Source organism: Pseudorasbora parva, chromosome 5, assembly GCF_024679245.1.
Source record: "Pseudorasbora parva isolate DD20220531a chromosome 5, ASM2467924v1, whole genome shotgun sequence".
In the NCBI taxonomy this organism is placed as follows: domain Eukaryota; kingdom Metazoa; phylum Chordata; class Actinopteri; order Cypriniformes; family Gobionidae; genus Pseudorasbora; species Pseudorasbora parva.
This window is the reverse complement of record NC_090176.1, coordinates 32,839,358-32,864,242: the sequence shown is the minus strand read 5'-3', so window position 1 is coordinate 32,864,242 and position 24,885 is coordinate 32,839,358. Positions and strand designations below refer to the sequence as shown.

The 24,885-nt window shown below is 36.5% G+C and overlaps 1 protein-coding gene across 3 annotated transcripts; it reads right to left on the bottom strand.

Annotated features, from left to right (window-relative positions):
• Positions 1-2,677: 2,677 nt before the first annotated feature.
• On the bottom strand, positions 2,678-24,486 carry mcf2lb (mcf.2 cell line derived transforming sequence-like b). Of its 3 annotated transcripts, none has more exons than XM_067443914.1 (30): positions 24,219-24,486; positions 20,409-20,492; positions 17,669-17,783; positions 15,582-15,672; positions 15,319-15,432; positions 15,113-15,229; positions 14,251-14,400; positions 14,024-14,148; positions 13,284-13,398; positions 13,051-13,170; positions 12,703-12,894; positions 12,234-12,425; positions 10,365-10,509; positions 10,218-10,282; positions 9,970-10,049; positions 9,784-9,850; positions 9,556-9,671; positions 9,284-9,353; positions 9,075-9,167; positions 8,449-8,541; positions 6,635-6,760; positions 6,301-6,522; positions 5,497-5,589; positions 5,296-5,374; positions 5,137-5,194; positions 4,941-5,038; positions 4,759-4,824; positions 4,408-4,482; positions 3,745-3,854; positions 2,678-3,661 (listed from the first exon to the last, which is right to left on the bottom strand). In XM_067443914.1, the coding sequence occupies exons 1-30, from the start codon at positions 24,298-24,300 to the stop codon at positions 3,584-3,586; spliced, it is 3,231 nt and encodes a 1,076-aa protein (XP_067300015.1). In that variant the 5' UTR covers positions 24,301-24,486; the 3' UTR covers positions 2,678-3,583. The 3 variants fall into 3 exon arrangements, with proteins under 3 accessions (XP_067300015.1, XP_067300014.1, XP_067300017.1); XM_067443913.1 differs by having other exon boundaries at positions 4,941-5,059; positions 24,219-24,484; XM_067443916.1 differs by lacking the exon at positions 4,408-4,482 and having other exon boundaries at positions 4,941-5,059; positions 24,219-24,481.
• Between the last annotated feature and the right edge of the window lie 399 nt (positions 24,487-24,885).

Below are 24,885 nucleotides of genomic sequence, written 5' to 3'. Positions count from 1 at the left end.
GCACACCTATTTTCATTTTTCTCTAATAATACTACATTATATAATAATTAATGGATCATTATCAAATATTACCAAACATTATCATAATAATAATTATCAATCAAAAAGTTAGAAATGTCATATGAACAAGATAAAGATGTCAAATTTTTTCTTATTTTGTTTAAATATATATATATATATATATATATATATATATATATATATATATATATATATATATATATATATATAATTTTTTTAATGTAGTGCCCTTTGCCTTTGGAAGATACATGTTTCCTGCAAGACAATTTAAAGGTGCACTATGTAGTATTTTTGCAGTAAAATATCCAAAAACCACTAGGCCAGTGTTATATATTTTGTTCAGTTGAGTACCTACAATATCCCAAATGTTTCCAACTATTTGTAAATTGTGACAAAAATTGCTATTTTAACTAAGGACCGGGACGTTTCAGCATAGCGTCTGAGGAAGTCGCCTATCAATTGTGTCATATCTGCGTTACCCTCCGTTTTATTCTGCAGAAAGAAATGCTTTTCTCTTAGCAGTGTGAACATGTCACAGCATTCTAAACATTTTAAACACACTTAAATGTATCTAATATGATAAACTGAGCTGCTTTATTTTTATAATCATAACCGGAAGCGCGGAAATACTGCAGGCACCCGGCGACTGTCTCGTCATAATAAAAGTCCCGGTGCTTGCGAGCCGTGTGTGTAACAATCACTACAGCGGCCATGCTCAGCTCCACAACACTCGGTCGTGCTCTGCTTCATACTACAGTAACGTTAATAACTGCATCCATGAACATGATTTTTGCCCTAGTCCTATTTTCCACCGGCTGTGAGGTGAAGACCAAATGTCCCAAGATGCTGCGCTCAAACTTGCCGTCATCAAACTACGCCTTTGTTTTGAAAAGGCGCCCTCCAGTGGACAGAAAGTTGCATTGTGCACCTTTAAGTACAATTTACCAAGATCTTTTTCACAATTCAAAGCGTTTTAACCCCCTAGCTCTTAATGCATCATGTTTTTTTCCGGACCATCAGTGAATGTTTTAATATTTTTGTAATACTTGTTTTTGAGTCCTTTGTCCTTAAAGGGTTAGTTCACCCAAAAAAGAAATTTATGTCATTAATGAATCACCCTAACGTCGTTCCACACCCGTAAGACCTCCGTTTATCTTCAGAACACAGTTTAAGATATTTTATATTTAGTCCTGCTGAAAAAAGTCTTAAGCCCCGTTTCCACCGCAGGAACTTTACCCAGGAACCAGGGACTTTGAGTGGTACTCGGTGTGTTTAGACCCCAGGAACCAGGGTCTAAATGAAGTTCCGGGTAAATATTTCCCTCTCCAAACGGCCCTGCACGCGAGGTAGTACTTTTTCAAAGTTCAGGAACTTGCGAGGGCGGGACTTGGGCGCTGAACATGCTGATTGGTTTAGCTCACGCAGCATTTTATTTCAACCGGCATTTTTAAAAGTCTTTTGCGAGGTTCGGTCTACGTTCAGTAAATATCAGTCTTGCTCTCTGTCTGATGGCGCGCGTTCGTCTCTCACGTGCAATGTCCGTAATAGCTGATAATAATATACATTGTCATTTTAAATCTAGCTTTACAAGCTTTCTGAATATGCTGCTGAATCTGCATATCAGTGCTCTTTTCTGTCGTTGTTAATTACCTCTTTAGTAAACCTATACATAACCAGCAAAAGCAGCACAGCTTGAATCTCTTCCATATTTGTTATTAATTTTTTTTCACCATGTAAACGACCTGACCGATTACTTTTAAGTGTGCGTCCTTACATGACCTGACAGCGCGGGCCGCGCTCATGTTGACAAGAGAGGAAAGTTAACTTTTCTGAGGGGTAAACTTTTTATTTTGTTAGTTATGAAGATAATGTTGGAGTAATGACACAGCGTATATTGCCCCAGGCAGTTTTTACTTTAACTGTGCCTGACAGAAGATTTTTTTTCTTTCTGAGATGATTATTACAAACTTTTTATTTTGTTAGTTATGAAGATAATGTTGGAGTAATGACACAGCGTATATTGTACCAGGCAGTTTTTACTTTAACTGTGCCTGACAGAAGATTTTTTTTCTTTCTGAGATGATTATTACACTTTACAACAAATAAATAGCTATATAATACTGTATTAGTCCTGGTGGCCGTTAAGAGTTGCTATGGCTACAGTTAACACATTCCAGCTGCTGGAGAAAACAGCGTTGGCATTTTTGATGCGGCAGACAAACTGCATGTGACAAAATGATTGCGATTGAAAGTCATCACATGTAAACACCAGATTGGTTTACAAATTGGGTAGTTTAACAGCTCAGGACAAACAAGAGACTCAAGAACATTATCATGAAAAACAAAACAAAACAAAAACCAGTCATGAATCATCCAGGTAACGACACAGTATTAAGACTCTAAGGGTACATAAACTTTTGAGCGGGGTTATTTTTTTAAAATTCTGTCATTTTGTTTGTCTTGTGAAATATATTTAAACATTTTATCTAAAATATCTTATTCAGGAAAGTACTAAATAAAATATAACATGCATTTTGTATGATCCCTATTCTTTTGTTAAAATTATTCACATTCTTACAGATTCTGCAAGGGGCAGAACTTAGAGTCAAAATTTAGAATCCTAATACATTTACTGCCTAATCAAAATAGGCAAAACTCATTAGTCAACTATGGTTTTATTTTTTATATGCATATATAAAACAATATTGATCTGTAAACATATTTAACATACAAATGGCACAGGGTGATCACAGTCACTTTGAGAAACAATATCTGCATATATGATATGCTTGTTTTACATGTATGTCCTAGTTTCCTGCACACAATGGTATGACAACTGTCACATGCATTCACATTGGAGATCACAGGACTTGACAACAGACATGCCATATCCCAGTATAGACATTTAGTGTGGCACAAATTACTTCTAAGTTTTAAGGGATATGAAACATGTATCACAGCATACACATACAGTGTGTAAAGAGACAGATCAGGTATCATTGCGGAAATGCATTATTCTGGTGCATTCTAAGACTATACTCTTAAAAATAAAGCTTCTTCAATAGGTCTTCGCAAAGAACAGAATTATGTGAACAAGAGCCATTTTCCACTGTGTACAGTTTTTTGGAGAGCGAAAAAGTTCTTGATGTTACATAATAGGTTTTTACTTGTCTAGAGATGGTTTCTGATATATTTAAATAATGAAAAGCTCCATGTGAAGGCTGATGACCATTTTTTTTGACACTAACCTTTTGGTTTTAAGAGTGGTTATGATGACCCCTGTTGGTAGATGTATGGTTCTAATCTCCATTGACAACTATTTAAAATCATCCTTGTACTCAAAGATTTTTTTGTTGTCACATTGATATTTAAATGAATGTAAATGCTAATGGACAGCTTTCTCCAGGTATCTTAACCATGCGGTTCTATCAAGGAACCTTTATGTTTAAGAGTATGCGAAACTTCAAAGTTAATGTTTTACATCTCATTTTCAGAGTTTTGCATGACACATAGTGTATACGCTGTACATTGATGGCATTACGGACACATTCACACTCAACTCTCATCCCTCAGGATTCTCAGTCTCTTCCGGAAGCTGGATTTCTTCCTCTTTTCTCACAGACTGCAGCTCATCTTCACACTGAAATAAAAATGAGGAAATGTTTAAAACAGGACACCGTTTTTTTTTGTCTAACGGCAATAAAAACAGACATGGTCATGCACCAGTTTATCTTCCTTCTCCTCTTCAGGGTCAGAGGTCATCTGCTCCTCTGCACTAAAGTATCCATCATTCTCCACAGAGGCATCCAGCGAAAGAGACCCTTTAGACCAACCTGAGACAAACAGAAGAAAAGGAAAGAAGTTAGGGAAAGGATGAGGGAACAGAGTTTGTATTTCAAGTGAACACATAAATGAGGGCCACATAAAGATGATAGAGAAAGTACCAGTGAAGCCTCACTGTGACATGATAGACAGGGGACAGACCAGTGACCATTTCCCAAATCACACAAAGAGCATGCGTGAGTGTGTCAGTGGAATGTTACGGGTTCAATACAAGTTGATGTCTATCAACAGCATAAATAAAAGGCAACCCTCTATAATTTCTTGCTCCATTAACTTCTGTTGTAAATGTATTACCATAAACACGTTTTTGTTTGTTTTTACAAAATGAGGGACAAGTCAAAATATATATTTTTCGATAACATTTAACCGATGCTGTCGATAGTGCTTAACCTGAAACAACCTTGTATAGACAAAGACGTGGTCAGAACCACTCAGAAAGCATCAGATGAGACACACATATAACCTACAAGCACATGCTACCCTAGTAAGAACTCAGTGGAGTATGCGTGAGTGTGCACATACATGTGTACTCAGTATGTGTACCTCTCCTACGATTCTGAAACAGGCTTGATGTACTGAACCACCTGACTCCGCCCAAGTTAGGGTGTGGCCCTGTTTCTGGGAGGAAAATAACCAATGAGACTACATCTATACATCTTCTTAATGTGGCACATTGCCTGAAGTACACCTGACAGAGTTTTGAGTGAGCTATTCCTTGGAGGAGCAGCTCATTTTCTGCCTTTACACCTTAGAGAGCTTGGTGCCTTGGTGGTAATGAATCAGCTGTTTTTAGCATCAGCCATTTTCTATTTTTATTATTTAAATCTCTTGAAGAAAAGATATCAAGGACATGTGAACTTCATGTTTGGTTTTCAGTCTGCTGAAATGGGTTACCTAGAGGTGTAGGGTCACTTCGGATATCCTGACGTTTTGGTTTCGTCTCAAAGCTGAATGAAGACCCTGTAAACCAACAAAAGCAATACGAAGAAGTTAAAGGGGAAGTTCAATAAAAAATGAAAAGTCTCTAATTACATAATGTATGTATGCATGTAAGAGTTGTTTTTTTTCCCACTCACCTTTTGCTCTCTGCGTTGTTCCAGGTTCTAAAATGTCCTCAAGTTCTTTGCCTTCCTCTTCTGTCTTCTGTTTGTCCACTCCTCCACTCCTAAGTTTACTAAGTTCATTTTTCACCAGTCTTAAGATGTGATGAATTGAGTGTTATAAAATAAGATCCAATATAATGTGTAAATGTGATTTTGAGTGTAATCGTACCTGCTAGTTGAGCTGCCATCTGAGGTGAACTGTTCAGGTGCCCTCTGTTGACTTGCCTCTAAATAACAAGAGCATGCATTTAATGCATTGTTGTATTAAATTGGTCCTCTGAGTGCATCACATATTTCTTTCTAAACAAACATAAAACCAGACCAGTACCTTTGCAGGCCTCCAACTGTCCTGTTAAAAGTTTCCGGATTTCTGTCACCCAGATGGTCTTAACCTCCTCAGACACGGCCTACAGGATAACATATCACAAAGCCACATATAAACCAGAGATATTTGATAAATCCAGAATTAACACATGTAACAATCTTTTTAACAGAAATATGAACTCAAAATGCACACACTTGTGCTCACCTGTACTGTGTAGACCTCATCCCTTGAACTGGACCAGATCTCAAACTTCTTGCTGTCCCCTTTAGCATGCTCTGTTATTCCAATAGCAGCCATCTAATGAAAACAAAAAGAGACCATCAAGTAAAGGCTATTAAATTAAAAAAACAACAACAATATGATACAGCTTTACAATAAGGTTTTTTTGTTAAGATTAGTTAATGTATTAACTAACATGAACTAACCATGAGCAAAACATCTATTACTGTATTTGTTAATCTTTGTTAAAGTTAGTTAATAAAAATCCAGCGGTTCATTGTTTGTTAGTTCATAGTACATTAGCTTTAGACACTTTTTAAAGTTTTTCAAAAAATTTATAAAAAATAATGGCCTTTCTGATCTGATATGTAATGGGTAAAGGGAGTAGAAAGGTCGATTTGCGGCAAAACTTTCTGCCATGCCTATTGCGACTCTCAACAATATGTTATTTTTTTCAGTTTCACCTGTAATTTTGTCTGTCCCAACCAGACATCAGTGGGCGGAGTTAATGAAAATAGCCTCTGCCAACAAGATGGGCAATTTGCACAGTATAAACGACACTCCGAAATAAAATGCTAATGACTCATAAATATATCTGAAATACCGCATTTGCTATTTTAGTAAAACGTCAGATCTGGAAAATAGCCTTTTAAAGATGCAACTCAGGTAGATACAACATTTTCTATATATAGATTTTCCTCAGCAAGGGAGAAATGCTATAGTCAATTGAACATCATAAAAGTGATGGCAACCTTTAGCTAAGCATTATTACTATGTTATTATACTCACGCTGAGCTCCTGTTTAAAGCTATATGAGGGGGCTTTCTCATATCCCTCTCCGCTCTCCTCTCGTCTCTTGCAGAAGAGCACAGCTTTCTCGTGCAGGAACAGGTGTCTCTGCATGGGCTTAAACCTGGCTAAATCTATCACCTTTACATGACCTCTCTTATGCTCTGCCCACACACTGAACGACCCCTGCATCAGCAGGCGACCCAGGTCTCCAAGGTTACCCTGCATGGAATCAATAAATATTGCTCGCAAATGTGAAATAAATAGGAGTGACAGAAAACATCAATAAATATTAACGGGCAAGACAAGAGTAAAGTGTGTGTATGCTTTTTACCTCATATCCTGTGATGGCAATGAGATGCATCGAGTCATTTACAGCCTTTAGGATGCCTAGTATGGAGGAAAGAGCTGCCTGCAGCTCCACTGAGCCCTCACAGCCTTTACTGTACTTAATCATCTCCTAAAACACACAAATACATATTTTAATTATATGTTTTTTAAAAAAAAAATTATATCAAACATATATAAATGGAAGTATTGACAGATCTTTTCTTCTGGACTCTTTTAACAGACTTTATGATGCGTTTCCACAGTTATCAACATTGTAAATCTATTAAAGTGTTTCATATTTTCATTAAAAAAAAGGTCATTACAAATTTATAATGCTATACTTTCTGCAGTTCTACCTTTACAGTAAATGGCAAAAATACGAGTATTAACTCTGCTGTGTGGGTGTTTAAAATACAGTGGCTGAGGGAGGGATGCCAAAAAAACAGTCTGACCAATGTAATCAATCTCTCTATATTTTCCCCTCGTTTGGAAAGTCATGGAAACAGTATCACAGATGTTTTTCTTTTGCTACCAGAGCAAATGAAAAAATTATATCAGTTCACCAATAAAGAAATTTACTCAACTATGGCGACTTTAGCTTCTGAGAACCCTGAAAATGTGAAAAGGGTCCATTGTGGCATACATATCCAAGTTAAACAGATCGAAAAATGTATGGTGGGGACTTGGTTCTTTCCATTGGTTGTTGATTGGATGGAGGCAGATCTGAGTTTGTAGTCGATTGTAAGAAAGGAGCAGTGTTTAAACAGACTAAATAATAATTCATAATTTGTTACATTTATATAGTGCTTTTCTAAGTACTCAAAGCCCTTTACAAATAGGGGGGGGGGGGGGGGGGTCTCCTCAACTACAATGTGCAGCATCCACCTGGATGATGCGACGGGCAGCTATATTGCACAAGAATGCCTACCATACACAGGCTGATTGGTGGAGAGGAGACAGAGCGATGAAACCAATCAGGAGAGGGGGATGATTAGGAGGCAATGATGGACAGAGGCCAATGGGCAAATTTGGCCATGATGCTGGGGTTGCACCCAAGCGGCAACCTCCCGCGATCTCTCTTGAAGCCAATACAGAAGTAATCTAAAATGCAATTCATCGACTGGCCACTAGGGACAGGCTCTAGAAGGGAGCAGAATCTCATTGAGTCCCATGTTAAAATTCCCAACTTTACAGCAGAAAAAAAACATGTTTACAGCCTGGTACAAATTGTGGTTTTGGCCTATACGGCTAATTTTGACCTTCATGACAACTGTGAGAGGGGTGAACCTAATCGTTTACGTTATATTAAAGCCTTAAAGTTCTACATAATTAAGGGTGTGGTTACTTTGAGTGACAAGGTGGATAGCCATTTATTCGCCGTCTATAGTCATTGCATCACCTAAGTTCCGCTCATATCCTGCCTTATTGCCCATTTTCTGTTATCCATGAGTGACACGTGATGACTCACTCGCACGATGGCAACACCCAACTCGCCCCTACTTTAAGCTTCACAACAGCTTATCGGAATCCTACGGGTGACGTGACAGACACTACGTCCATATTTTTTTTACAGTCTATGGTTACACCTCTACTCTTTTATCGAAGGACATCCTAGGTCAAAATTATTATTTTTTAATTAAATGCAAGGAGGAATCGTTCAAAATAAGAACTAAAACATGCATTTAGAATTCATCTTTCATGCAGACTTTGATATGCAGTTCTTACCATATATCTCCTATTCAGATGTCTAAAACAAACACTTTAGTTGTTACATCTACATACACACACACACACACACACGCACAAACACTCTAGTACCTTCAGCAGGAGCTGGTATTTAGTGATCCTCTGCACAGGCTTTAGTAAGTATGAGTCCAGCCCCAGCTTGTGCTCTAGTTTCTTCTGACACTCCTGATGAACAAACACAATGTGGCAAAGTAGATCAAATGGCATTCTTTCACAGAGAAGGCCTGATGTCATCAACAGATTGTGGTTAGAGTGTATGTGTGTCTGAGAGAGTGTGTGTTTGGAATAGAATACTAAAGCATGCAGTATGCACGAATGTTACATAATATATATAAAAAGAAAAAGAAACAAGCATGGAGAATTCAATATTCACAGATACATGTTTTAAACATTTAAACTGTGTTCATTTTGCATTTTAATTCAATTTTGTAAAAATCTCTTTTGGAAGTGCAATCAAATAATGAATGAAAATCATATTACTTCCAGATTATTTGTCACTCTGAATATAGAAGGTCAAGTGTGGCACATTGGTTTGTGGTAATTAGTATTTCACACCGTGAACTACATTTTTGGCAAATGTAAGTCATCCAAATATTGCATGCAAATTGAACATTGTATATGCATATACACACTACATACTGCAAATATAGCATGTAGTAGTAGTATGTTGCTTTAAATATGTATGTGTGTATGCATACCTGAAAGAAGGCGCAGTCCGAGCACTGCCTCCAGAGACTCTCAGAACGAGGCTTGTTGTGACAGTATTTCTCATAGATCTGCAGCTCCCTCATCTAAACAACCACAATGACCAATGGTCTGAGCATCACTGAGAAAAATAAACTAAACTAAACTAAAAAAATAAATCCTAAAAGTTTGCTTTTTTTGGTGCTAGTTATATAAAACTCACCCAGTCTAAAAAGCAGCGGCCCACAAGCTCAGGACAGTCAGTGTAAGTCTCCAGCTCTTTGAGGAATATTCTGAAAGAGAGGAAATAAAAATTATTTGCAAAACATTTATTTGATCTGTGATTGATTAATTTAATCAGTGAAATCTGCGAACAAACAATTTGCTAAAATGAATCAGGCTTTACACCCTAACTAACAATGCTACTTACTATTGTCCAAATACTTTTTGTTTAAATTTCAATGTTGTCTATCCACTTCACTAGATGGTGCTTACCTTTTGTGGAAATTATAAATTTCTTGCATGTTCCCAAATAACACATCCTTCTTGTTCTGCAGGGCTGCAGGGATGAGAGGAGCCATGGAGGGGTTGTCCATATCAGCAGCATATCCCTACAGCACATACATAAAACATTTAAAAGAATATGTCCTCCCGCATAATGAAATGTAGTTTCTTGATGTGAAGATGATTTATATTAATGAAACAACTGACAGATTCACTCACCTGCAAAACACACATAAGCTCTTCCACATATGCTCTCTCTGTTTCCAGTAACTCATTCATTACATGCCTGCGAACAAACAGAGAACACAGGCACGATGAACAGTTAATTACTACACTGTAGAGGGGTGTTGATGGTCTAGAAAGGCACATGTCTCTTCCCCCTTTCCCCTTTGACCCTGGACTGACCTGCGTAGCACAGCCAGGGTTTCCTCCTCCTCAGATACAGAAGCATTGCGACTGCTCCTGTCAATCTGATCAAAGCTTACCTACATAGAGAGGATCATTATTGAGTAACTTAATAATAATAAATAATAATAATAATAAGGTTTATATCATTTGCTTGTGTGATTGAGTGATTTAAAATTGAGTGATTTAAAATTGTTGAAAAATACTCTGAGGGCATTAATAAATTATATTATATAAATGATACACACTTCTTTACAGGAGACCCTGCTGTCTGAGTCCTCACTAAGACAGATGATTTCATGATCCCTGTGAGCTGAAAGAGACAAATAATCCAATTGCCTCCATTTTACATGACAGACAGACAGAGAGACATACAGACAGATATACATACATACCAGGAGATGAGAGTGACTCTGGTCGAGGGGCCACAGGCTGCACAGGGCGTGTTTGCTTGGCTGCTAGTTTTTTTAGGCTAACCCTCCTCCTCTCAAACATCTCCTGTAGTGAGTCTTTCTTCTCAAAAGCACGCTTCACCTGCTCCTGTATCATTACAGATTATGCAATATAATATAAAACAATGTAAAATTATATAATATTACATTTTTAAACATATACTATATATGTATATAATATATACTTATATACTAACACTATGCTTACATACTAATTGGCCTATATATATATATATATATATATATATATATATATATATATATATATATAATTATTATATTATTATTATTTTATTTTATTTTTTAAGATGTCTTTATTAACACATTTGTATTAATTTATTTAATTTTGATGTATTTATATTTATAAAAATGGACTGGCAAACCAATTTTTTTCTATTTCATTTCATGCTGTTGACTGAATTTTATTGAATCGAATTTGAATTATAAGCTTGTTGCACGTATTGTTATGAATTCATATTAAAGGGATCCCCTGGTGTTGAGACTTGTATGGCTTAATATAACATAAATGATGTCTCTTACTGAATTATGTAGTAGAAAACCCATGAAAGATCTACGTTATTTAAAAAATCGATTTTATATTTGGACCATGGGCGGCGCCATTTTGTTTGCGTTCTAGGTTGATGACGTAGAGTGGTTGAACTCCTCAATCAGCTGGCGTTACCCGTAGCTATTTTTACCACAACGCAACTCGAAAATTGTTTCAGAGTTAAACAAAACCAATGAATTCCTTTGTAATTATACTTAAAACACACTCAAACATACATGTGCACACAAACTCACCTACACAAGTCACAAACAGATCGGCGGGCGCGCACACGACAGGCTGCTCTGTCTCAATCGAGATGTTGGGCTGCTCAGTCTCCACGACAGGGGCTGAATCTGAAATCGACCCTATACCCTTAAATAGGGCATTATTTGAAGGGACGGCCATTTGTAGTGTTGTCCGACACCATAGTGGACATGTTCGAGTGCAGTCATTCAGTCTCACGTTCACCGCAATAAAGAGTGTAAAGCCGATTTACAAACAGCTGTCCGACTTCACGCACTCAAACATACATGTGCACACAAACTCTCTCTCTCACACAGACTCACACACACCCCAACAGATCGGCACACACACACACACACACACACACCAACAGATCGGCGCGAACACACACACACCCCAACAGATCGGCGCGAACACACACACACACGCACGCACTGCGCGCGCATACATAACCCTCAATCTATTCCCTGTGTTGATATCCTGTTCAACACATCCTGTTCCCTAGATAGACTGTTGATAGTAGATTAACTATAATGCCTAATGTGACCAGCAGAGGGAAATATCTAGGTAGGACGATGGGATAAAGTAACGTGAGGAAGAGAGGCAGGATGTTTTGGTGATGATGCATGCGATTGAGACAGAGCAGTCAGGTGTGTGTGTGCGCGCCCGCCGAGCTGTTTGTGACTTGTGTAGGTGAGTTTGTGTGCACATGTATGTTTGAGTGTGTTTTAAGTACAATTACAAAGCAATTCATTTGTTTTGTTTAACTCTGAAACAATTTTCGAGTTGCGTTGTGGTAAAAATAGCAACGGGTAACGCCAGCTGATTGAGGAGTTCAACCACTCTACGTCATCAACCTAGAACGCAAACAAAATGGCGCCGCCCATGGTCCAAATATAAAATCGATTTTTTAAATAACGTAGATCTTTCATGGGTTTTCTACCACATAATTCAGTAAGAGACATCATTTATGTTATATTAAGCCATACAAGTCTCAACACCATGGGATCCCTTTAACTCACCCTGAGCTCATTGTTCAGTATGCTCTCATATTCCAGCCATACTGTGCTGATCTCCCACTGCTGTTTCTCATTGGCTGTCTCCAGGTAAAACTCCAGCTCTGACAGTGCTGACTCCGCCCCCTCCTGTGATTGGCACTTGTCAAGAGGCTGTGATGCTAGCATGTAAATCCCATCATCACACCATTTACACACCTACAAGAGAAAACGTACAGAAGAGGACTTGGTTGAAACACATTTGCATATACAGTATGAAAGTGTTCACATGTCTGTGCGTGTGTGTAGAGAATTTGCATGTAGCTGTGTTAAGTTGAGGACTCCAGGTCTCCCCTGCTGGGAAATTAAACTTGTTCTGTCTTAAAAGCTTCATGGGAGGTGTAAGTTAATGGTTAAATACCTGGGATGGAAACTGAAAGATTTATATAAATATATTAACATATAAATATGTGCATGTTTGTATATTTCTAGTCACCGTGTCCAGTCTTTTATGTAGCTCCATAGCCTGTGTCAGCATGTTCCTCTTGTCTTTTAACTCTTGGATGAGATTATCTCTTGCTTTCTGTAGCTCACTGCATTTTACTGCAACACTGTCATCAACATTTTGAGAGCTGTCTATCAATCCTTGCCCCTCGGCAACCAGAGCTCTTACTCTGTCTAGCACTTCCTGCATAAAAAGGAAGTGTGTTAGAGAGGAGGTATTCATCACAAGGCTTATTAAAAGCTTTCATATCAACTAGACTGACACATCTATACATATATGTGTGTGAATGGATGATAACATAAGATGATTAATAAGATGATTCTGCTGGCAGAGACTCACACAGACTTTCTTTTCGTGATTGGTCAGTTCTTGAAAGAGGTGTTCTGTTTGGGCAGGGCTTATCCCAATATCTGAGAAAGTATTCAGCATTTCTGTTGCCTTCTCCAGCTCTATTTGCAACTACAACACCATAGCAAATGAAAATATTATTGGTAAATATTATTAGTAAATTCTAATGTATTTCAGTAAAACGAAAAAAATGTAAAATATGAGTGTTTTTTTAAACACAAGACCTGTTGAAAGCTGTGCTCAAACTGGCAGAGTTTCAAACATAGCTCCAGTTTATTTTGATGCTGAATCCAGAACTCATCAAATGCTGTAGAGCTCTCATTCAACTGGGATAATAGCCTGCAAGTTGGCAGGGAACAAGAGAGAGAGGCATGTATGAGAGGATTATCATTCAGAAATCTGAATGAGGAAATAATTGACACCGCATACATTAAACAAAACAGATACTACATGTATATTGTATGAAATGTGAAATGGTGTATAAACCACCAGTGTTGTTGTTAACTAAAAATTTAAATTAAATAAAACATAAATATTTCAGTTTTCATTAGAAATGGCCTAAATAAGTTGAAGTACTAAAATGACTAATAAAATAATTAATACAATAATAATCATAATTTATTAAAGCTATATAAAAAGTATTTATTTTTAAAAATGGAAAAAAAAAGACAAAAAAGAATAAGGGAAACAAAAAATAAAAGTCAGTTCAAATAAATACATTAATAGTATTATTTTATTATATGAATAATACTAAAATAACAATGTAATCTCATTTATGCTGTATATATTCAGGTTCTAAAGCATGAGGTAATGGTGAGATACAAGCATAAAATCACGTGAATCACTGTGCCAATGTGATAATGCTTATCCATTATGTTTCCTGAATAGGTCAAACCATTAAAATTAAAATTATACATTGAGAATGAGCATGGGAGGATGTATATAGAAAAGGTCACAGATTTACCTGTGCACTGTAGCAAGATTCTCAAGCTGATCGGGGTTTAAACTGCTGTCCGGATCTCTGCGGACCGGTTCCCTGATGTTCTCCAAGAGTTTCCGTCCTTGGCTGAGAGCTCCTGCCATCTCTTCCTGAAGAGAAAACAATGAGCAAAGAATAATTTAGTAAAATCCATGAATGTGTGAAGTGGCACATATTGAATACTACTGAACACATTAAATGCATTTATATACTTTCAAACTGTCTTTTCTGCTGGTGTGTGTACTGAGCAGATTGCTGGCTGTTAGGTGGTTGTTAGGCAGCTCTGTTTCTGCCAGCTCTCTGCCGAACACTTGCAGTCTCTGAGCAATCCTCTTCACTAATGCAGCGAAGCTTTCAAGATCCTACAAGCACAAAGAAATCATAATTTCATATATGATGTATATCACATGTGAAGCTTGATTAATTTTGTGTATGCAATTAGGGTTTTTAATGTTTTTAATGCACTAAATTTTTCTCCAGTTAAAAACATTACACATATAATGTTATTCAATTCACTTTTCCAACATTTTAATCATATTCAATGAAATGCCAGAAAGTTTTATCAATAGCCTAGTGAAAGATGTTTTAAGATTGTTCAGCAAATTTTTGCTGGCGAAATCCAGTCATTTCAATGGGAATCCACTTTTTCCCAGATTTTGCAACAACTTTAAGTTGGCCAAGGGAATTCACCATGTTGGCCAACAGAAAGCTGCTTGCTTTAAAAGTGACTTCAGTGTGAGCTGTGTTTCTTTGCTACACTATTGACAATAGACAACAGACCTTTTTGAATGTGGAATTTTGGTGTAATTACATTAATGTGAGCGCACCTTTACAGTAAATGAAGAAGGTCATCTCATGGAGGCCGCAATGTTGCAATCACATAAAAAGCTGTGCATTACTAACATTATGAATATGATTTCACTTTATTCCACCCAGATTATTAGGCAGTGTCATTCATTAAATTAATCAAGGCTGACTGCAAATGATGCATTTCACATGATGCTGCAGCCACACGTGTTAGTATAAGTGTAAAAAAATACAGAACACAACTTTAAGATGCGTGTTTGATCTTACAGTGCGATGAGAAATCCAGGTCTTGTGGCAGTAGTGTTGAGAGCCACCCAGTTCTTGTGTCAGTTGACTCCGCTCAATATAAGAGTACAGATCAGCCGCTGAACTTAACATGATGACCTTCAATACACACAGGCTTCATTATTTACTACGAAATGACACACACTTTCAGATGTGGCCTGTTTAAACATAACACACAGGCTACTTACCGGTACTTTAAAGTCATCTCTGTGGAGTTTGAAGAACACATCAGATAACGTTCGCTGCAGGATAGCACTGGGTCTCAGCACCAGAACAAGCCGAAGATTAGCAGGAAACCAGCCCTAAACACAAACACATAAGAAAGCACACATATTTTAAAATATATTATAGAAAATAAAACGAAATATCCAAATGTGTGTGAAGTATCAGCAAAAATAATATTGAAGACAATATTTATGTGCGTTTATATGTGAGATTCAGTTAGACTTACTGAGATACGCAGTAATGTTGCCTTTAAACACGTCCACCGATCTCGACGCCTATCAATCACTACGATAAAGCCCACACCTGCTGCACTCAGACTAATGAAGACACACGAACATGAGTTACTGCGGTAACACTTTACAATACTGGTGCACTAATATGCATTAATTCATGCTTAACTAATGCACAGATATTCATGAGTAAATATATTACTAATGGTGAACTAACCCATTTATTAATGATTACTGCATTAGCAACTAATGAAGATTCTACATGTTTAATAGATTAACCCGTTTAATCCCACCGGTCACAATTGTGACCGTAAATTTTCCTCGAATATTTTAGTGTTGTATTAAAAAGCAACTTCTATTATGAAGCAAATTTTCATTTATAATACCCATTTAAGATGTCTACATCAGTTCTGGGCAGGTTTAACATTGCTGCATAGTTTGGTCGTGTGACCACACACACTTATTTCTTGGTACTGCCATCTTAGCACAATGACAATATGAAAGCACAGAAATGACTGGAAAATTTAATGAATTAATCAAAGTTAGTTTTTGAATAGCTCATTAATTTTTTGCACACATCATCATGAAAGGGTCATCTATACATACATATTGAAATTTTATGAATACATAGTTTATTCTGCTGTCAGGATGCATATAAATGAAGACGGTCACAATTGTGACCGGTAGTATAACACAGAATATGTCCCCTCTATGTCATTCTGTGTTATTCATATGAACTCACTCACAGATTGAACTGAAAACTATCTATCCGTCCATCCATCCGTCCATCCGTCCATCCATCCATCCATCCATCCATCCATCCATCCATCCATCCATCCATCCATCCATCCATCCATCGTACTTCTGTCTGTACTTCTGTCTGTACTTCTGTCTGTCTATACCTTTGTCTAGCTATACTTCTTTCTGTCTGTCTGTCTGTCTGTCTGTCTATCTATCTATACTTCTGTCTGTCTAACTAACTATACTTCTTTCTGTCTGTCTAACTATACATCTCTCTGTCTATCTATATGTCTGTCTGTCTATACTTCTGTCTATCTATCTATCCATCTATCTAAACTTCTGTCTGTCTGTCTATACTTCTCTCTGTCTGTCTATCTATACTTCTGTCTGTCTGTCTGCCTGTCTGTCTATCTATCTATACTTCTGTCTGTCTGTCTATCTATCTATCTATACTTCTGTCTATCTGTCTATCAGTCTATACTTCTGTCTGTCTGTCTGTCTGTCTATCTATATCTATGAGATATACCTTATAAACCTTATAAGATATACCTTGTAAACTTCCCAATTTTGGATTTACCAATTGGTGCTTCAATGTTCAAAGTTGCTCTTCCTAATATTTAGGAGTAATAACTACATGTATGTGCCTAGATCTTTTCAAGGTTTGTTGGTCACCTCTTCCCCTCTCTTTGGCCAGACACGTTATTCAGTGAAGATGAACGTGTTACCTAGATTTTTGTATTTATTTCAATGGGCTGCAATTTTCATACCCCCAAATTTTTTTTTATTGTGTATCATGAACAATAGAAATAGTTTTGAAGTAAATCCTAATCATATCTCATTCTTATATGTAGGATATTTTATTGTTATTTTAAGTTTCAAACCGGTAAATAGGTCTAATAGAAGAATTTGTATGAATTCTGTCTATGCTGTTTCCCACCGGTCACTATTGTGACCGAGTATAAAACCTAATATTTCACTAACTTAACCAACATAAAATCAAAGAAGGCATACCATTTGTGTGTTAGGGAGGTCTAAGGAGTAAATTGCATGTACTCACATTGCAGGAAAAAATTTGGGATTAAACGGGTTAAGTAATGTATTAATTCCTTTATAACATCTTATATTAACTAATAATGTAAATTAACGTGTTAATTAACACAACTGGTCAAAGCCATGCATTTCAGCATTTCACATTTCAGCATTAGTAATGCATTAACTCATGATTATCTGGGCATTAATTAAGCATGAATTAATGCATATTAGTGCAGCCGTATTGTAAAGTCTTACCATTAGTGCTGTCAGCATGTACGACATTCAAACGTGTGTAAATGTGTGAATTTACCTGGGAATACTTGTCAGGTAAGTAAGAACATTACGAAAATCTTGGTCTCCAATATCACAAAATGAAGAGAATTCTGGGAAAATAATGATAGGGCTTCCATCCTGTCCTCTCCCCCCTGAAATAGACAGATACACAGAAATATGAAGAATCTAAGAGGAAAATCCTGCTCCTATAATCTGTTCAACAGGCAAACAGCAGGGGGCAATAAAAAACAGAAACTGCGCTGTCGGCTGTGTTGGCATGCATCAGAGATCTTAAATTAGCACACAGACAAGCCAATGAAAACCTGCTCACGCCACCTGTATGCTATGCCACAGTGTTCATATTGTGTGCTACTGCTATTGAACAACAGTGTTTGAGAGGTCTGTGACAGCCAAACTGTGACATAATACCAGATCAGCTTGTTAGTGTTCTTAACATCTGTTTGGCAGCTAGCATTAAAATTTTTGGCTTTAAAACCCTATTTGATCCCTGCTGCATCATTGACAAGACTGAGCCACAGTGTACAAGCTATATTACACCACACCACTTGCCCGTGTAAAACCATAATGATGCTAGCTTGTTATAGGTGATATCCACGCTGTTGCTATGCAGTTGCTAAGATGTTCTGATTGGTATGTAGCTGCACTTATGTTCAAAAGTTTAATGTTTTTGACCAAGGATTTGGTTGATTATTATATTATATTATATTATAGACAGACAGACAGACAGACATCAATAATATATATATATATATATATATATATATATATATATATATATATATATATATATATATATATATATATATATATATATATATATATATATATATATACAGAATATATGTCTGTATTATTATATTATCTTTCTTTGATGATTTTTTTTTTTTTTTTTTGCAATACTGTAAACGTCTTTACTGTCACTTTTGACCAAAGGGGTTATGAACTGGCATTAAAAAAAAAAATGCATACAGTTGTCTGAGGTCAACTTATGACATTTGCGTAATTTTTACATTAAAAAACATCATAATGAATAAGTAAAAGGCCATTTTCTACCCTGGTGTTGAGGCTCTCTCCTGCAACGCTCGGTTTTGATGGGCGTGCCGCACTGAAGACTTGAAATTAAAAATTAGCTTCGTCTCCCCCATGAGGGATTGTTTTGAAAGCATGTGGAGAAACGGCAACCGGAATGAATCGCCCACAGGAGTGCTCACAAAATATATTTATCAAACAAACTGAATGATTTATCCGCGATTGATTGAAATCTTATTATTTATTACTTGGCCTGCCCAATCTGTGGATATACGAATGAAGCTTATGCGGCACGTTTATTGCTTAGAAGTTCGATCCGGATTAGCTCTATAGGACTATGTCATTACAGGCCCGAGTCGGTGGGCGTGGCTACAGAATCAGGTGTTGTACTTCTTCTGTTGAGGCGGCATTTCAGCATACAATGATGTCAAGGGTCGACATATTCTGAGATTAACCGTTATATTCTGAGATTGACCGTTTGCTGGGCCTGGTGTGTCAATAAAAGCTTTTCTTCAACTAACAAAGAAGTTTTCAGCTCTGAAACTTACAGGATATTCTTATGTTACCATGACCTTTTATATATCAAAAATCTCATTAAAAATATAATCATAAACACATAAAATTAAGAGATAAAGACACATAAGTGTTGTCAGTATTCCCTCAGGATAGAAACTATGATTAGACCAATGTATAAAGCGAGATTCCAAAACGTCACTTTATTCCTCCTATCTATTAGCTACTTTAAATCAGGATAAAATAAAAGGTGAAACATCAGTGGTGATGGACTCAAAAGAGAGATAGAGAGACAGAGAACGCCACTGGGTTAAGATCCCAATGTGACAAAAATAAAAATTTGGCAAGTCATGCCTTCGTCTCCTTGTCTCCATGACAACAGGACAGAGCTTGTGCAAGCATGCTTACTCAGTTCAGTTTAATGGTAACAACCTGTCATCAAAAACAACACATATTCAGATTAAATCCTTAAAGCTGCAGTGTATGTACATGCCCCATAAAAGTGTTTTTAAACACCAGAATATATTTCTCCTCTCCATTGTTTTTACATGCTTTCCAGAGAAACACATTCAGTTGAAAGAAATTATCCAACCATCCATTATAGACAGAAGCAGGAAATAATGGAAAGTGAATTTTGACTAACAAATCTACACATACGTACATGTGCACTTACGTTTATGATGTTACATTTTCGAATACATAATTTTGTGCGCTCTTATTGAATAAATATTTTATACTACATTCTATTTTTGAAGGATTGTTTACCCTCATTAAGATAAAGGACAGTGTTTGCAATATAATGCAATATAAAATAAATGTGTTGTATGTGATACTCAATAAATGTGAGTAAGATTCCTCTGAAAATAAAAATGTGGATGGCTTAACTTTATTCATGGATGAATTTGATTTAAAAAAAAAAATTTTGAGTTTGTACTGAAATCTCTGACTCCAGATTTTAGTATGTTTACCTTGGAGACCTTGATGTGATCTGATTTGAAACACTAAAGGAGACAGATATAATATAAATATATTTACTGTTTTTTTAGGAAACTTATCCAAGAATTAAAACGCATAAGTAAAAGTCTCCATCTGCTTTCTATGACACACAGTTTTCAATTGAGATATTTCTTTTTCTTTTTCCCTCCTTACAGTAGGTCCCTGGCTATTTCAGTTTAATGGATAAAGAAAGAAATACAAATATAAAAAATATTTACCTGACAGGAATGCAAACTGTCTCTTGAGCTCAGTGATGATGTCAGCAGCGAAGAGAGGACTGGACTCCTTCTGCATGATCTCATCTGTAACAAACACACAGATACACACTAACATCACATCAACAGTCGACCTGGACAGCATCGTTCATTATAACAGGAGCATTCTAGTTCTCCCTGTAACCAGGGCAAGGCAATGATCCTGCAGTATCACCCTTTAAATTAAGTTTTAAAGACTGCTGCAAATCTTTTATAGTGGCTTACTTGCACAATAGCAAATATCAAGATGAAAAATAGCACTTATCTTATTGTTGTTAATTGATTAGATTAAATAAACCACAGGAAAGGAGACCCTATAGAGTCTGCACACATACACTAATATATTACTAGCTGTCTTGAATGTATTGTGTCTTTGGCTGGTGTATATTACCATCTGAGGGAGGTGAATCTTGCCCAAAGCAATTCCCATGCTCTGGTCAATGGCACATCAGACATGTTTAGAAAGAAAAGTAGTAGAGTAGGTGATTTCCTATCTATCTCAACCAAAACCACCTCTGGATATAGTGCCACAAAATGCGTACAACTATTTATCTGCATGCCCACACCTTCTATTGTATATTATATCATGGTCTTAATGTTTTTTAAACGCCAGATTAAGAAATTCCTTTATTTAAACCTACACACCAATCAGATATTATAAGCGGTACTTAAAAGTGATTGACAAAAGAGATCTGAAAAGAGGGAGAATATATCCGTTGCCGTCTTTTGTTCTTCTAAAATAAGAGTGTGTTGCCCCATTGGAGTCAGATTTACCCCCTTAGGATATTCACACACTGGACAGAAAATCCTCCGTCACAGTTCAAATTTTATGCTAGCACTTGTTTGTTTCTATCTCTCCTGCTCTCAGTTCTAATCAATTATAAGCAATACTTTATTTGTATGACAAAAAAACTGAATTGCCAAATTAGTCAGAATGTTTTGTCAAAAATTAAAATAGTGCAAAAAAGTACAATAACAATAGTGCAAATACTAATTGTACATTTTTGAAATAAAATTATATGTCCTCACTTACTTTGGAGCCAGTGGCAACATCTGGAAAATTGGTAATATTTCTCAACCTCTGCTAGAGGAATGCACACAGTTTTCCCTCTGTTCTGTACATCCATCCCTGTTTCTCTCTTCCTCTTGTTGTCTAATGTCTCACTAAATCCCTGGTCGTCTTGTAACCACATGCAGTGATCACAGAATGAGCTACCTGAGACAGGTGCACCAGTTAATGACTTCCTGTTTCTCTCTCTCTCCATCTCCCTCTCTCTCTCCCTGCTCACTTCCTGGAATAAACTGGTCCCTTGACGCACATACACAGGTTCCCTTCACCTGCAACATTTTATAACTGATAACAGTGACGGATCACTAACTGTAAAGCACTGTACTTCCTTTGTTTTCACTCTTTCCATGTCTGTCTGTGTTGCCACAATCACCCCAAAAAGATCACCCCCCACCCCCCGAGGAGCCCCTTCCCCCATCACATTGGTGGATGAATGAAACTCTGTGTGTGTCTGTGTTTGGTTGGTTTCTCCCCAGTATAAGAGGAATCTGAGTGTCATCTGATCTTTCTGAGGAGGGAAAGATAAAAGCTGAATTCAAACCGAGTCACTCAGTAGCCATTCAAACCAACAGATAACATTTAAAAGAAGAAAACAGTCTTTTTAGTCTGGTAAATCTCTATAGCACTGGTAAACCTCTCTCTCTTTCAGACACACATACAAATGTAAATACACACTTTTCCTTAGGAGTCTCTGTGGGCAAAAATATTGCTCCAGTTCAGGGAGGCGTTTCCCAAAATCATTAAAAAAGCCTAGATCGTAGAACTATTTCCACCAATGGTCTGATCAACTTAACCCACTGAGTCAAACTATAGTTCAGATGCACACATATAATCTATTTCACAATACATGGCTAACAGTTTAACTTTTAGAGCTTAACTATCACTGTAACGTTTTAGTACACAATATTACGAATATCATTGCACATATGTATAGCAGGGTACAAAAGTGAGAGGCTATTTTGAAATAAATGATTCAAAATCTTGTAAATAATCTTGTAAATGTAGGATTATGAAAAATGTAAAAGAAAAAGATTTGAGACTATTTTTCTAGGTTACTAATCATAAAGCAAATTTGTGAACACCTTTACTACATACAGATGTTCTTCGAAAAGCTCAAAATATATTTTAAATATACAATTTTAAAATATAAAACAGTTATTTACATTTTTGATTAAATAAATGCAGCTTTGGTGAGGAAAAGAGACTTATTCCAAATATTAAATATTTAATATTCAGAAAGGCATTGTACTATACAATCATCTAAAGACATTTTGAACATTTAAAATTTAGAATTTTTGACAGTGTAAGCATGCTTTCACTCACTCTGTCCTTGTGTCAGCGGGACCAGAGGAAACTGTCCACAATCACTGCCTTGTTTGGGACTCCTTTTCCTGCTGGATTTCCTCAGCATAACTCCCCTTTCTTTCGTCTGATACCTGACCTAACAATGTTCTTTTAGTTATGTTTACGATACTAATATTACATGATACTAAACTCAAACAGTTATCTGCAATTGTTAAAGGATCAGCTACTAAATTTAATTTCAGAACAGATCTTAGTTAAACGACATACATGCTTATACCTAAAGCCTGTGTAGTAACTACTGCAGTAGGGCCGTGCTGCTACTGTGGAAAACTGTGTTTTATGGTATCTGTTTTTGTACTCAGCAGTAACTCTGCCAAACACAAACTCACATTGGTCAAGTCACCCCCAGCATGAATCTCACAGGACAGTTTTTGGAATTCTCTTCCTGTTTTTGGCTTCTGAATATGTTCTGAATCTCTACTGTATCATATTTGATACATCAAGACCTCTAAATTATCCACATGATCAAAACTTTGCTGAAAAACTTGTTGTACACAATCTTCTACATGACTTCTGCCCTCAGATGAATAGTTTATACTTTTTTAGCAGGTTGACCCCCGTATTCAAAACTACAGCATTTAAATATCATATTAAAATTACATATTATTGATATGTATAGAGTGACATATTCTACTGATATTTATATACATGTTATGCCAGTAGTCTGTTATAAAGAAAGTTATTAAAAAAAAAAAAAATCTCATTGGATTACATTGCAAGCAATCAGAATTGAATCTGCCTTTTTGGCCATATAAATAACAACAAATGCACCAAATTGTATATTTTTTGGTCAGTTTGGGCCTTTGAATTTATTTTATTTTATTTATTTTTAATTAGAAAATTAAATTGAATTAAAAAAAACATTTCCTCCTCAAGTGTGAGCTCCATATTCTCACTATTATGGGCAATAAAAGCCTGATGTATCAAATATGACACAAAACAAAAAAAATATGCAAACTTTTTTAAGGTTTTCAAAAACTGATTAAAATAAAATAAAGTAATATAAAAAAATCTGATATAATATTGAAAATAAACTATTATTTTACACGTCAGGGTACATTTTTTAACTAAACATTATCACACAAGCAGGACTGTCGTTGTTTCAAACATCATCGACTTTGATTTGGCTGATACTATGCCCATGAAGTGACCACAGTTTTGGGCTTGAATATTACTGTATTGCTGTAATATTCAAAGGTAAATAATCCTTACCACTAAAAAACATTACCGAAGATATCAATACGCCACTCAATGTGTAACATAACATAACCAAGTAGCTCTTTAATAAATAGCAGCTGACTAGCTGAGTGACACACATACTCATTTACAGTTCTTCTTACCAATGCTGTGAGAGGCATTGCTCAATCTGCGCTGTAGCTCTTGCACGACTGCCTTCTCTGTCTGCATCCAGATCATCGCCATCCTTCACTTCAGAGGGAAGAAGGACGGATAGAGTGGACGTTATGAGAAGAATATCACCCTCTGCCCTTCAGTGATGGGCAATTCAGCATCACAGAGAGAGCCGGGGGAGGGGCTCTTTAATGACACCTACACAGTCAGACAGTCTATGAATATAAGCAGTGCAAACCTTACACGCATGTGCACACAGAACACAGAATGGCATGACATGCTGCTCCAGTTAGGACTTTGGCGCCATCACTAGAACTGTTTCTGCTATTACAGCACGTCAATGCACCTGGAGTGGAAGCAAGAGGCCAACACTGAAATAAAGAATTGAATTCACTCACTGTGATTGACTTAGATGAGAACAACAGTGTAACAGAACCAAAAGATTCCCGAATATATATTGTCACATGATCTGAACTTTAAAGAGTCAGTGATGTTGTGGGTTTGGGTTCAGAACTTTAGAGGATTTAAACAGAAAAAAACTTCACAGCAGAAATAGATAAGGATTATTCAGTAAAACTTTATGTATATATATATATATATACATATATATGTGCCAATTTCGTTACATAAATCTGCAGTAGGTTCTATAACTAACGT